This window comes from Taeniopygia guttata, chromosome 3 (assembly GCF_048771995.1).
Source record: "Taeniopygia guttata chromosome 3, bTaeGut7.mat, whole genome shotgun sequence".
NCBI classification, from domain to species: Eukaryota; Metazoa; Chordata; class Aves; order Passeriformes; family Estrildidae; genus Taeniopygia; species Taeniopygia guttata.
Window position 1 is genome coordinate 23,518,042 of NC_133027.1, and position 15,964 is coordinate 23,534,005.

The 15,964-nt window shown below is 36.4% G+C and overlaps 1 protein-coding gene across 2 annotated transcripts in view; it reads right to left on the reverse strand.

Annotated features, from left to right (window-relative positions):
• Positions 1-15,964, reverse strand: part of CSMD1 (CUB and Sushi multiple domains 1) — a 1,058,834-nt gene that overhangs the window by 208,693 nt on the left and 834,177 nt on the right. For both annotated transcript variants that reach the window (XM_030269463.4, XM_030269462.4), the window contains exon 22: positions 4,802-4,971. In XM_030269463.4, coding sequence (XP_030125323.4) covers positions 4,802-4,971 — 170 coding nt within the window. The remainder of the gene's footprint in view (positions 1-4,801; positions 4,972-15,964) is intronic.

The window sequence follows — 15,964 nt, forward strand, 5'->3', positions numbered from 1 at the left end:
GACACTTGTCCATCTGTTCACATTACAGACATAAGCAAGTAAATATCTACTCCAATATGTGAAACATTGTTAGTGAACAAATGCAAGCACTGAATCTCCATTGTCCACACTGAAAAGTTGGTTGAACCATCCTAGGAAAGAAAACACTTTTTTACCAGTGCTTGTGATGCTAATTAATGTGGGACAAGGATCACTCCAACAGACAGCTTGTGTACAACCATTGTGTCATGTCATATGCTACTGATTCCAGAGGTACAGAACACATTTAATAAACTAGTCTAGACTATTTATCACTATTCATTCATATTTAGGACATACATTTAACTTATTAAGAAGAAGCCATTTGAAATATAATTCACATGCTGCAATTACAATTTCCTCGGTCATGAAGAAAAAAAAAAGGTCTATTTGGCTAAAGAGACAAAAACTGGAATATTACATTCTGCTTTTCCTCATACCTTTGACAAATTCACTGCAACTGCATTATAAAGATTCTGGCATAAGTAGCCACTTTAAAGAACTATGAATCTTCAAGTGGCAGTTAAAACAGGGAGACCAGGAGGATGAAGTGTTTGTGAGTGAGAAAGGATAAGCTCTAAAATAAAGAGATAATCCAAAAAGACATATGACTTTTGCCATATGTCCTTCAAAATAATGAAAATGCTTCTATTATTTTACTTGAATTTAAATTTATATCCCACTAATTTAAGTTCAAATTTTGTCACAGTAACAGAATGTTTGCCCACAAATTACAGACTTCATGGATTCTTCTTGAAAGCAGTAGGTTTGACCCTTCCTCATAACTAGTCTTACTGATGCCAGAAATACTCTTGCAAATTATATGCCATTCCATGCACTCTACAGCCTCAATATCCATCCTCAATATTTCCACTTGAATACTGAGCTGATATATAGAGCTACAGATTAGTTTATATTTTCAAAGCAATTACATAGTGACAGAGTAGGAGTCAAGTCACCACAACTTGATTGTCTACAGATTATTTATTGTCAGTGCATCCCTGCAACACATTTAATGCAGACTTACTAAAACCTTCACAAATCTTCCCTCAGAAAGAGCAAGTGCAGGAGCTGCATATGCCAGGAACTATTTCTGAGACACAGCTCCGGTGAGCCACCTTATTGTGCAAGATGTGAGAATTCAACATTAAAGATGTAGTCAAACTGCAGAAGCTGTTCTGGGGGCCAGCAGGGAATGATCAAAGTGTTGTGTGGACCTGTGTTTAGGATTAATTTAGCCAAAGCATTCAGGGTTGCCTCTTTTTCCCTATTTGTGAGGAAATGAAAGTGTTTGTTTTTCTTACTGGAGTTAAAATATGCACATGAAAGAACAGGATAGCACTACAGTTATTCATGAGGAGAAATGGTCCAATAACAGTGCTATTGTATCTGTATCTTCATCTGCTGCTTTACAACACTCACCTGAAGGAAATGCTGGCTAGAGTTTTGTGACTTTCTTGAAGTTTCTCATTCTGACAGCAAAAAGAAATTACATAAAACTAAACTTACCCAATTTCCTTAACAGCAGAGATTTTATAGCAAAAAATCATCCCAAAGGGACATGCTTTTAAAATATTCCTATGGAAGCTGGGCAAGCAAGGCCTGTATAGGTTGCTGACATTGCTAACATTCTGAAATCCTTTCACTATATCCTCATGGAGTTCATAGTGATCCTAACTCAAACAGTAACATTATATGCTTTGTCTGATACTCCTGCTGGGTTGATCTTGGGATTGTTATAGATGAGTAATGAGATGGCTGGCTCGCACAATTAAGGAGTGAACATTATATGTATGTTTTTAAAATGTATAGTCATGTTACTGAAATATGTCCTCCCCCTTGCATTGTTACCATGGGATGGCCTCAGTAGTAAGGGCATTTGGGAGGGTTGACTTGTTATTATAATAACACCTGACCTCCAACCAAGATGTAAGAAAGTGATCTCCACCACTAGATGGCAAGGAAGGAGTTGACTGACAAGACTTTAGGAGGGACTAGAAGTATAAAAGGTGGAGAATCTATTTTGAAGATGAGTGCATGGCTGATAGTTACTGGGGCTCCCAGTGGTGTAATTTTTCCTTATTTAGTCCTTTTGTTGTATTTTTTGTCAAGGTTTAATAAACGTTTAAAATTGTAAAAGTGAGCAGTTGTTTCTCACAGGATTATTACATTATTATTACAGGCTTTTATCAGCCCACTTTATCATGCACTATAGAGCAGCATTTTTTGCCCTTCTTTGTCGCCCTGATTCTTAAGATTTTCTAAAGCCTTCTGAGTTTACATTCTCTTAGAAAACTTTCTCACACAATTTCTATAAACAACATATTGTTTTGCATTCCTTCATGGGGGTGGAGAAACTTGATGTACTTGTGGTTTGTCCAATGTCTTTGGAGAGGTGGCCCATTCACTCTCTAATCCACTGTCACCTTTGGAAAACTATAAAAGTTGGAGTCAGAAAATAAACCTTCTTCTTTACCTTGCAAATAGCAGGTGGCTCGCGTTGTGCTTTCACGTGTTCTATAGCGACACTTCTTTACCTACGTTTCCCCATGGTGCCCCCGCCCCGGCCATGGCTCAGCCGCGCCCTGCAGTGGGCGGCTGGATCTGGCTGGAACCGGCTGTGTCCAGCTGGAACCGGCTGCGTCTGGCTGGAATTGGCTCTGTCCGGCTGGAACCGGCTGTGTGTGGCTGGAACCGGCTGTGTCCAGCTGGAATTGGCTCTGTCCAGCTGGAACCAGCTGTGTCCGGCTGGAACCGGCTGTGTGTGGCTGGAACCGGCTGTGTCCAGCTGGGGCAGCCCTGACCTCCCCTCACAGAGCCCCTGCAGCCCCCACTGCTGCCGAGGCGTGGGCACTCACACACAGTGCAACATGATGTACATACAGGTTTTTCTTGTTAGACAAAGTGAGTTACTGAGCTGGGAAAATGTTCCATATTTCAGCACAAGGTTTATAATAAGCTTAGTGCATCCCTTGCAAGCTGCCAGCAAGGCAGTCTTGCAACCTCCTTCTGTGCAGCACAAGATAGAAGGCTGGGGTTTGTAACAAATTTTGCTCCTATTTTGGGTCATATAGGAAAGAAAGCAAGCTTTGAAGACCATAGCCCTGACAGCGTGCTGATTCCAATGGAAATATGTAAAAGGACATCCTGGCATGGGAAGAGAGAGGAAGTAGACTTTTTGTTTTCATAAATGCAGGTAAAAGACAGACCTTAATTGGTAGAAGAGAGCTTAATTGCATAAATGGATGTTGTGCTGTTGCAACTGACTCAAAACCAGAGAACAGTCCTTGCAGTTCAGACATCACCACAATTTTGCCTTTGTGTCCTTTGGAACCTCTGAAGTATTGCAATTAAAGGTCTATAAAAGAAAGTATCTAACAGGTTGCTCAGAACAGCTTTGTCTCAGGCAAATCTTTCTTGTATCTCTGGGGAATTTCGCTAAGTACACTGGACATTACTCATGAGATGTTCTGAAGGATAACTGAGTTTCTCAAATGTTTCTTTAGGGTTTTCTAAGGGAGTTTTTGTTGTAGATTTTTAAGTAGTTTATTAAATTATTTATAAACCAGATATCTGCAAAGCTTCTGGGAGACTTTTGTACCACATTCTAGCAACTCAGTGGGCAATTAAATTCTTTCTTCCCTGATGCATCTCTTCAGAGCAAAAATACTTTGGGGGATTTGCACTGTCAGACCATGGATAATGGGAGCAAAGGACAATACAAACCATATATTTTGTCCACCTATTCAATTCCCTTTGGTCTAAAAGCAAAACCAAGATCTTGCAGTGTTTTATACATGGTGTCATTTATTATCAATGTTTTTGTGGGTAAAGACAGAGAAAATGCTGTTCTTTTGATTGTAACTTTATAAACTAAACCATAAGTTTTGCTTGTTTAATGGTCAAATGAAATACTTGTTGAAAAGAATACATATAGAAACAAAGATATAAATGTCTATATTAAAGTGAAGACTTTTTTTCCTCCCCACCTTTATCCTATCTTTAAATGCCTTGTTTTTTGCAGGAAATGAATGGACACACTTAATTATATAAGGAAGATCTTAAGATGATGAAATGGATAAAAATATAGCCACCGATATTGGATCCATAACAATTATATCTTTAAACTCTTTATGTCAAGCACTCAGTGCAAATTAAAAAAATCAAGAGACAGCAATTTCTAACATGTTAAATGGGTTACCGGGAGATAACCAGAAAGGAACTTGCTAACTGAATTCTGAATACTTTGTGATTTTAAGTATTAATTAACCAAAATTTTGGGTACATAAAATTGAAAGACTAATTTAATGTATGGTCAACACTCAGATGAATATCAGGATTTTCAGTACATACAAGAATGCAACAGCTAATATTAGGAAAAGGCAACTTATTACCATGCTGTAGAAAAGTACATGCTCAAAATCTATATATATTTAGGCCACGTTTCAAATTTTCCCTGCAATATAAAAGACTGAAAGACAGCTTCTATAAATACAGTGTTAGTCAATATTGCAATGTTAGTTTCCATTTAGGGAAAAAAATAACAAAAATCCCTGTGCTACACTTATAAATAGTGTGTAAAGAGAAAATACTAGAACTGTAACTGAAATCACAATGTCTCTGATAGTTTATTTGAATCTAGTATAAATCATTGAATCTCATATAAAGGCAGTGATGCTATTAACCTAGTGGATATGAAAAGAAAGATAATTGCCATTGGAAACAGATTTATTAATGCAATGTGAATACTTAGCATAGAAAATGAAATAATTTTTCTTATTACCTTAACAGTATCTCCCTCATGCAGCTGAAAGCTCCTGGCTCTAAGATGGATCCCTTTTCCAGCCTCAGTTTCAATTTTATAGATACATTCATGGTTGTTGTCATAATTAGATGGAAAATTTGGAGACAATAATGTTCCTTCATTTCCAGAGACAGTTGCTCCACATTCAGCTAAAGAAAATAGACACATTAAAACAAAATAAGTGAATTATCCAATTCAAAAAAATATGAGTTATTAGCAATAATATTTAGCCTCTATGAAATCTCTAACAAGCTATCTAAAGAAAGTATATTTCTATCTAGTTTCATCTGTAGGACCAACTCCTAGTATCCCTATCACAGTTGCCATCTCCTGCATTTCACTGGGTCTGTTTATTATGTGTACTTATGTGCTTTTACCTTCAATTTATCCCCTAATCCTCCCATCTGACTAACCAATAATGCAGATTAGTCTGGATATCATAAAAATTGAATACTTTATTGAAATATAGTTATTGTGGTAACATTTCAAATAAACATAATATTGATTTTACCTCTGTATTCAGCTTTACAAATAAGTATTTAAAAAAACAGTAAGTATTTAAACAAGCAGTAAGCTGCCAAAAAAACCCAACCAAACAAACAAGAAAACCCAATCTGGTACTAAATCAAGAGCATTCAAACATGCTTGTTCTCTACCTAGAATAAAACAAAAAAGTAAAAAAATAAACAAACGAACATTTATTGACATCAGTCAGTGCCAAAGAGACAGATCCTTTCCTTCTTGGGTAAAGAGTAGGTGAGTCTTTTTCACAGCCATCTGTAGTAAACACCTATTGACACTTTCATTAGACATTTCTTGTTGTAGCTCCCCAGTAAAGAAAATAAGAAAGACTAGGAGGAGTGGTATGTTCCAGACTATGGACTCAGTTTCAATTCTGAATAAAGACTAATAAAATTATGTCAAATATGCAACATAAATTCCATCACATAGATGAAAACATCCAAACAGCAAATAATACTGGTGTACTGACATATAAGATAAGGGATACTAAAGACAAAATACTACTACCCTTCTAAACTATGCTACTTTCTGAAAGAAGCAGATGTATTGTAATATGAGCAATTATTTACTAAACTTTAATTACATGGCAAAGTTCTCTGAACTCAAGTTGACACTCATATACCTCCAACCAATGCTAGAAAACCATATTCATGTTACCCCTTTTCAAATCCCTTGCAAATATCTGACAGCTATGCAGTTTCATCAGGCCCCATCATTCCATTCATTATCATTCAAAGACTTGCTGATGTCATCTGGCCAGTCAAGTTTCCTACCTCATCTTGTGTCAGCCACCAAAACAATAACACAGAGACCAGAAAGAGGCTTTCAAAGGAAATTAAGCCCTTCTTTTTAACTTCCCTTCCTCAATATATACAAAGCCTGTCACAGCTCAAGTTAAGGTTTTCTAGCTATATTTGGTTAATCTTAGGATATCAAGTCAAAGTCATGTTTAATTAGCTCTCCCAGTGTCTTGGCCTGGAGGTTTAGGTGACTTTTTTTCAAAGAAATGTTGTCCTCATCGATGGAAAAGTTCCTTTTTTCTCCAGACTTTTGGAGCTTCTAAGTGTGCTAATAACTGAAATCTCTGCTATTTGTGACCAATGCCCAGATATAAGCAGACCTTATGCCCTAAGGACTTCAATTGACCATTTTTCTAACTGTTCCTCCCCACTGCAGTCCAGAACTGCATGACCATGCTTTCCACGCTTATGAACTAGAAACTCAATGAAATGCAATATTGAGTCTGGCCTTGGCAGCAGGAAAAGCTTAAGCAGTCAAAGGTATGTCTCCCTTTCATGGCCCTAATATTTTACTGAGTGGTATGGTAAAAGTCATGTTTTTTCTTTAAAACTATTTACACTAGCTGACACTGCTGCTACTTTTTTATATTGTAATTAACACAAGCAGCCAATATGTATGACACCTAAATTCAATTCACTTTGTCTCTGGGGATTTGAACATGCATCTCCTAGGGCATCTGCCTCACGCAGAGATTTGAAAATCAGTCACAAAGCAAACAAAATTTTGACTAATCTCTTTAACACAGTGGGTAGGGCATTAAATAAGAGAGAAGGAACACCTCTTCAAAGAAACTCATACATGAAACAGTTGGGAAATAAAATTCTGAATATTCACTGTTACCTTGTGAGCACCAAGCTACTAGACTGGAAAAATATATTCATGTTCACTTGCATTTCTTCACCTCCGATCTTTAATTCCTTATGCAAAATGAAACAAGAGCCTTTGGCCACATTGACATGCTGATTCTGCTAGCAAGCATCAGATAGACTTTAAAATTATTTTACAGATAGAAAGCAAATGAAGCCCCATCTCTTATATTCTTGATGAGAGATCCAGCCACAGCAGTTTTGTGTAAAGAAGGGATATGGCTTGTCCACCTATAGTAACTACCTCCATAGCCAAGAGAGATGAAAAAGATTTCTCACTCCCCTACATGAGAAAAAAAATCTTGTATGTGATTGTAATTTCATTTATTAACTACAATTCACTGAATATTACCAATATGCACCCTTTCCTTAATAAAAATCAACTATATCTGTATTAGTATGTACAACTTTTAAATTATGCAAACATTGACAGGTATGGGATTTGCCAGGACGAATAATCTTTACTGCTCTTAAAGTAATTACTGTTGATAGTCTGTCTCCATATTTTGATCCACAACCTTGTGTTGGAAGTATCAGGGTGAATTTAGGTGAACAGGTAAACTACAACATACCCATTGAACATGCTCTATGTAAATAGTATTTTCAGGACTAACTCCTCAAGCTGTAGCCTTTAAAGAAAATGAACATATTTCACAGTGCTCTCTATGTGGTTACGTGATATGCATACATTAATATAATGTAGGTACAACTAAACAACTTAAAATCTGCATATGATATAATGCCTAAAAATTGCTATAAAAAGATGCATCACTAAAATACATGTTATGACGTAACAGAGATCCTTTCTCTGTGTTGCATGTCTCCCTTTCCTTTGTTTCTATATCTATCTATTTTACTTTTCAATATACAAAATACATTGATTCAAAGTTCTACATTTTTTTACTATCAATATGGTCAGTGACACCTAAACCCACTCTCTAGATTAAACAATTAAGACCCAGTTCTCACTTCATTTATTTCAATTTAGTCATGTATTTCAAATATATCCTGTGACCAAAAAGAAGTGTAATTCAAGATATTTTTCAGCAGAAAATATGTAAAAAGTATGTCAAAAGAAAAAAAAAGAACAGAAAAATAAATTGAAAAAAAGCCCATCAGTGAGCCAGAAAACCATGAAAGCAAAAGAAATACTCATATTGACTGTTTCCTCCTCTAAAAGATTTTTGAGAAGGAACTACATGCTTTAATTTCACTATAGTTTCCAAATTGTCTGTTATAACCTTGGTAAGAAGTGCAGCAGACTGAAAAATGCTTTATCAAACTGTTCTTTAATTCCCTTTCAGAGAGAGTAATCTGTCTGGAACAGATACTTGACCCCATTCTTTGTTCTTTTGCTTAATAAAGTCACAAAATTCTATCTAAATACATAATTTTTTTTCTTTCTTTCATTGTCTCACTTGAAATTGGATAAAAGGAAACTGCAGAGGGTAGATCTTTTGAAGATCATCAAACACTTCCTGAATATGAGCACAAACTATAAAACAAACAAAATTCAGGGATTTTTGAATTGCTTTGAAATATAGTTCATGTAAAATGTAACAATAACTTTGTTTAATGGAAAAGTTTACTTTATTATTTTTTTCTTCCATACATCTTGCTAAAAGGTTTGACAGTACTTTAATCAGATCTCCAAAGCAGAGATCAAATAAAAGTCGTATGTTGTCAGTTTAAAGGCTTCTCTGACAAAAAGCAGTCTACTGAGTACAGAATACCTTTGTTGTGTTTACAAAATTGTGCAAAAGTTCATGAAGTATGAGAAGAAGCTTAGCTCAGACATTCTTTATATTTCTGTTGGACAATATTGTTATCCAGTAGGATGGTTAAGCAACATTAATAAAAGAGGAGAGGGGATTACAGATAAAGCGTCATATGCTCTGCCTTCACATAATAGCAAAAACTTAAGGTCCCTCCACAGTCAGTGAGGGATCTCTAAAGCTGGGCATATAACTTCTGTAGAGCAGACACAATACATGACTGGACTCAAGCATGGATTCAGGTACAAACTGTCATACAGTGCTAGGAGCTGAAGCTCCCTTTTAACTGGAACACTGCATCAAACTGAGGTGCACATGGAGTTTCCACATCAACTCACTGCAGAGTGTCTGAGTCTGTATTGTCAGCAGTCCTTCATCTCCAATTCTGCAGCCTGCCTTCCACGTTGAAGGTGCACCTGTAACTTTTCCTCTGCACACTGCCAGGTGGCTGTAGAATGATCTTCACTCTGGCTTCACAAGTGCTGTTTTTGTCAGTTGGCAGTACTGAATTCAGAAATAATGTTATGCTGGGTTTCTCCTAAAAAGTGATTGCCATTGATTCTTAAATCACACTGTTCTCATTTCACTTCTCAATCTTTAGCCTTGTATTTTTAGCCTGTAACTCTACACAAAGATCTCATCATTCAAGATCTGGTAGTGTTTGTCCTGTAACTTCATACTTGAATAGAATTTTGTAGATAACAAGCAGGTAATAGTTATTTTAATGCACAATAAATATTACACAATAAAATACATGCACAAATATATCACGTAAAATACTATTTAGTCTGCAACACCCATATGTGATCCATTTGGTGTAAACAGTATCATAAGCTACCAGTGAGGATCTTGAGATGGTCTGCATGAAAAATGTAACTGTACCAGGGAGAAACCAAGAAGATATTGGGTTTTTTCTCATTACTATTATCATTATTATTATCACCACTACCTTTACTGGAGAGAGTTTTTTGTCTGAGGATTCTTTCATTCCTCTTACCTCTTGCCTGGGGAGTGACATTCCCTGTTTTTCTCCCTCTTCTCTTTGCTTTTCTAAGATAGATTTCAAGTAAAGTTTGGTCATTGACTGTAGACTGCACTACTAAAGCATGTTCATATCAGCTTCTCTTAATATTTTTCAAGCAACACCTGTATGATAGTGGTGAGGTTAGAATGCCTCAGTGAAAACTCTACTGAAATGCTTTGCTGAAAACAAACCTCTTATTCTGTATTTTTTGTATCATTTGAATGCACAGAATAATGGAGCAGGAAAGGAAGGCCAACAGCAGGCAAACTTTTTTCTGTGGTTTGCTTAATTAGTTCTCAATCCATATGCCACTGAAAAAAGACAATATTCATATTCTCAAAACAAACCTTATAATGTTAATTGGTCTCAGGGGATTATTGGTACAAACCAAGGTATGGGAATGTTTTCGTACTTAAATTATTTTGAGATTTTTGTCTACTCTATCTAGTATCTTCTGTTACTAATCTCTGAACATAGCATCCCTACATTATTTGTCTTAGCAGAAAACAACACATAGCAGACATAAGATTAAACCATAGAAAAAAGGCAAAAGGGTTCCCTGAGGCAATCTTTATTCCTTGTAACTATAGCTGATAGTTAACAATAGTTAATACCAGGCCTCAGAAAAAGGTTTGAGTTCTCATAAAAGTCATTCCTTCTCATTCTGGAAGTAAAACCAGAGTGCCAATGGTGTAACAACTGAAATCTGTAGTGATTCCTGAATATTAAATTTTCAGTTTTCAGATAGAGAAAACTCAAACCTGTAATTATTATATGGCACCATATTTTAAAGATTCAGATGGAGTAAGACTCCAAGACTTACTCAAGCAAATCTCCAATATTCAGTCAAAAAACGGAAAGTAGAAGGGATTAAATAACACAACCTTATGACTGTATTTATAAAAATGCAATGCTTTAAGAGAAGGAAAAAGAAATTACCAAAACCATCAAATAATATTGTATTTATACATTGTATAAAATGAAAAAAAACAGCTACAAACATAACATAGCCTTTAAATAAAGAATTCTGAAATACAGTGGATCTTGAATGCATGAACATCCTTATTTCTGTCAGAAGATTCAGAGACTCAGCTGCTGATCTTATATAAGATTTCTTCATGAGTAGCTCTTAATGAAATCTCTCTCTACCTAAACTCTAGCTAAAAATGAACAGCAATTTTCAGACTTAGTTTGACTTCTTAAAGGTGAACTCAAATCCAAATTTAAAGCTACAGACTTTAAAGAAAACAATGAATATCAGATCTCAAGGGTCTCACAGAAATCTCCAACTAACACTAATAGGCTTCCCCCTTCTTTCAGTCTCACTGGAAATTAACTCAATGCAACAACATGACAGAGTATATTAGGTTTAATAATTAATGATATTATAATAATATTATAACAATATTAATTACAATTTATTACTTTGCAATGAATATAACTGAACTATTAAAAAGAAACAGCTTATTAAATGGTGTCAGCATTTTATTATAGCACCCTACCAATTATTCAAGTAGTATTTAATATAACAACTGAATATGATAAATTAATGTGATATTAATGTGAATACCAGTGAGCAATACCTCAGTGAAGATTTTACTCAAATACTGTATTAATCCACTATTAAAAGTCAAGTGCCATATAAAATTTAATAAGGGAGCAACACCACTTAAATTCAAAATGAAAATATATAGGAGCACTTTCTTTTCAGCTTTACCATTTACGTTTTTTACAGCTTGATTTAGGAATTCCATACTGAGCTGAAATGACTCACTGGGGACAGGAAATAATGCAGGTTAAAACCCAAACCAGACAAAAAAGACCCAGCAATCAAAACTAAGACTATTCTTTTATATATTGTGTTTGAACTCCGTTCAATCCTTACCAAGAAAGACTAGCTTGAACTGAATATAGTGTACACTGTGTAGTGTGCAGTGGACAAATAATATTTTCATTTTATGTCATACATAGGTAAAATTACACAGTTTCTTAAAGAGATAGTGAGCAGGGAAAGTGTAGACATGCAGACAGAAGCAGCTTGTAAATCAAATAATATAATTGTTGAGACAATCACATAAAGGAGAGTTCAATTCAAAAGTTTCTTCCCTCTTATGTGAGACTGGAATGTTAAGGGTTAATAACTCAAACATTCATTTGCAAAAGCAGCAGGGTGCTTTGCTGAGGCCTGGTTTTCACCCCACCAAAGGAAGGGGAGGAGAAGGAGTTTTGGATGTTGGTAGCGAAAGCTCTGATCTGCATAAGAGCAGCCCTGGTGGAGAGGGTGTGACCACCCATCACCAGACAATGACCACTACAACCTGACCTTTAGCAACAAACTGGCCTTTGAGCCAGATAAAGGAAAAGGCAACTGGCTCAGATGTAAAACTTCATTCCCAGGGGAGTTACTGGGACATTCACACATGGGCCTGAAGGTATTCATCCTTTCTGATAAGACATGACTGGCTACACTATGCTGAGAAAACATTAGGAAATGTTGCAAATGTCATTAACTATCAAAGACTATCTGAACTTTATGTTGGGGGGGCTTTCCCCCACAATCATTATTTTGAGCAATGGACATCTAAGTAGCAATAGTCTCATTGATGGCTCTTCACACAGTGATATCTTTTCACTCCACTATCTACTTTTATTGTTTCTTTATCTTTTTTCTTTTCTTGATATATTTTCTTTAATGGTGTTTTTATTTTATATTTCCATTGATTATAACAACGGTGGCCACATACCTTCTTTCCATTGAAACCAAACTGCTGTAAAATAAACCTGCCACACAACCACACACACACATGTAGAGATAGACAGACAGACAGACAGACAGACAGACAGATAGATAGATAGATAGATAGATAGAATAGATATATTCTGGTAATTCAGTGTAGTTTCACTCTAATCTTAAGAATTCTTGTTGTTTCACTCATGCACCACCTACAGTCAATCAAGCTACCTTCTCCTAAACCCACTGGCTGGACCAGAGCATTACATAAGTGTAACATCAGACAGGATCCCTTGAATATGGCAGAGTGATCAGTGTGGTTCAAAGATATTTAGGGTTTTCTGGTGTGACCTGGACTTACTGAAAGGTTTTCTTTGGGAGAAAATAAATGCTAGAGAGGGTTGTGAGGAGAAAGAAATTGACTCTCAGTGGGTTACTAAGGGGTACAACTACCAAGAGCAAATCAAATGGTGAATGTCTGTTTTTTCTGAAAATATAATGATATTTTTTTTCCCCCTCAATATAACCTGGGTATATGAGACCTGCTGAAAGGTTTTCTGGTGTAACCTGGGCCTTTTGAAAGGATTTCACTGGAAGAAAGCCAGGCTGACTCTCAGAGAGAGTTAATGGGGAGAAAGACATTAACCCTCTGCAGATTAGAGACAGATTTGAAAAGACTGACCACCAAAAAGGAGTCAAATGTGGCCCGTACCCTCCTGATAAAATTAAAGTCTTTTGAAAAAAGAAGGCACCTACATCTGAACTCTGTACTTTGCAACTCACTGTAACAGGATCTCCACTCCAGTTTTTACACCTTGTCTTCAATAATCAGTCAACAGTGTATCTTTGTCAAGTGGGAAGGAAAGAATGAAATGTCTCCTATCTTTCTGAATTTCATCATTATTTCACAGTGCACCATAAAAAGGAATACCAAAACTAAAAGGCTCATTCCTCACCTTTTAAGGGGATTACTGCAAATTATAAAGTCACATTTCAGAAAGTATTAAGGAGGTAATTTCAGTGTACATCAGATGCATTCATTTGACACTGCAGTGTAAACTCTCTCCTCTGCCTCAGCCCCTACTTCTTGGCCACCTATCTCTGGAAATTTGCATATTCACAGGTATCTTGCTTTGTTAAACATTTCTGGTTTTGCACATACCCTACTCCTCACCAAGGCTGAGAAGACACAGGTAACCATATAGATCTTTTTTTTTTTTTTTTTTTCTTTTATAGAAAGATGATTTAAGGATCTTTTCTTTGAATGCTGTGTTTTGGCACAGTTCCACAGTTGGCAGATGTGGAAAGTGAAGAATCTAAATTGGATCCATATAAGCAGCTGATATTTACAGAACAAATTTTGTGTACTATGTGCTAGTTTTAAGCTATGTAACAAGCAATTTAGATGTGTTTTAATAGGAAAGTATCCTCTTAATTTTATAGATAATGTCAGAACACAGTAGGTGTTATTTCAATTATTTGTCCAAGAATTAATGTATTCATATCCCTCTCCCTCTCCTTCCCCTCCCCTCCCCTCCCCTCCCCTCCCCTCCCCTCCCCTCCCCTCCCCTCCCCTCCCCTCCCCTCCCCTCCCCTCCCCTCCCCTCCCCTCCCCTCCCCTCCCCTCCCCTCCCCTCCCCTCCCCTCCCCTCCCCTCCCCTCCCCTCCCCTCCCCTCCCCTCCCCTCTCCTCTCGTCACTAAAACGTTAGTGATGACAATATGATAACATCAGAAATCTGATTTTGACAGTCTCCTTTAGGTGGACATTAGCCTCAGAATCAGGGACTTCAATAGACTTCAATAAGAAGTTCTTCCACCTAATTTCTGGACACTGCTATTCATCAAACTTCTGAAATTGACATAGCTTTGTGGATACGCAGAGGTGCGTGACTGCCTTGAAGCTTTACTCTTGTATCTGTACTCTAGGGGGACTACTCACTAAAAGCTGGGATTTGTTCTCAGGAAAAAATAGTCAGCTGCGAAATGTAAATGAAACTATAATAAAATTGTGCAATTATAGACAGAGGAAAAAAGAGTTATTGCTGGAAGGAAAAAGTGGTAAGAATATGCATCCACGCTTATATTGTTTTGTCTTCACAATGATGAGATAAGTAAAAGGGCATATATTTTTAAAGGTATATATAACATTTGCAATTATGGAAAGCAAATGGCATAATGTGTATAAATTATATATGTAGAAGTGGTGTCAGCAACCCATCACAACCGTAATTGCTAACAAAATGCATGTTTTTGAATTATTTTCTGTGAAACACTGGAATAATAGTTGAAGCAATAATAACAACAAAATAACAAATAATAACACTGGATAAAATATGAACAAATGAAGGGGACAAAAGCTGTTTTCTGGTTTCAAATCTCAACTAGACTAAAAATAATCAGAAGAAACTTGTCTGTACTCCAGTATCTTGTTTTTCACCTATACACGCAATGTAAACCCAATAATTTCAAATGATATGCATATTATCCAGAAGTAGATCTGGAAAATTAAACCATCACACATTGTCAACTACAACAATAACAGCAGCATACCAGATGATAAGGTTAACATCCTTACAGGTCACAAGTTATTTCGGAACAGCTAAAATCCAAATATTTACATCAATACTTTCAAATCAAAATATATGGGCTAGTGACATTTCTTTTCAAGATATTATGCATGTTTGCCATTGCTAAGATATTTTTCTCTTGACATTTTCTGTAGACATGTGCTCATTACTCAATTTGGTGCATCGTGCAAAGTAGAATGGGCAGAGTTCCCCTTAATGTCACATTCTTCTCAGTTACAGTGAATTTTGAGGAGAGGGTAAAAAAGAACACTGTGAATGTGAGAGATATTCATTGAGACAACATATCTCAAAGAACAGCCATATACAGTCAGACAGACTTTTTTTCATTCAAATTACCATCTATGTCCTTTATATTGTGGGAAACTGAAGGAAATAATAACTGTGGCACATGTGCTGCAGTGAGTCACCAGCTCAGTAAAAATTGTGTGATCGTTCTCCCAAATGCACTTACCATGTCTGGAAAGATGGGAGGCAGTACTCTTGTGTAAAAAAGAGTAAAGTGTCTCATCTGCAGTGGGAACCCACCATTGTTATTTGAGTGTTTTGAGGAAGTTCTGAGAGGAAGTGAGATTTTTTATGGATGACCTCACTACCTTCTTAAAAACAATTTAAGAATGAGAAATTCTCTGTGAGGAGACTGGCAATCCCAATGTTCCCACACTTGGTATATAGAGGTGGAATGACAGCATGTTCTTGAAAAGCCACATCCTTTCAATGTAAACTGAAAATTCATTAGATAGGAAGGGGATTTGCTTCTGTAGGAAAAGCACCCCTTAAAAGAAGAAAAAAGAGAAAAAGTTTAGTCTTCTGAGATAGGGAAATGTGACACCATCT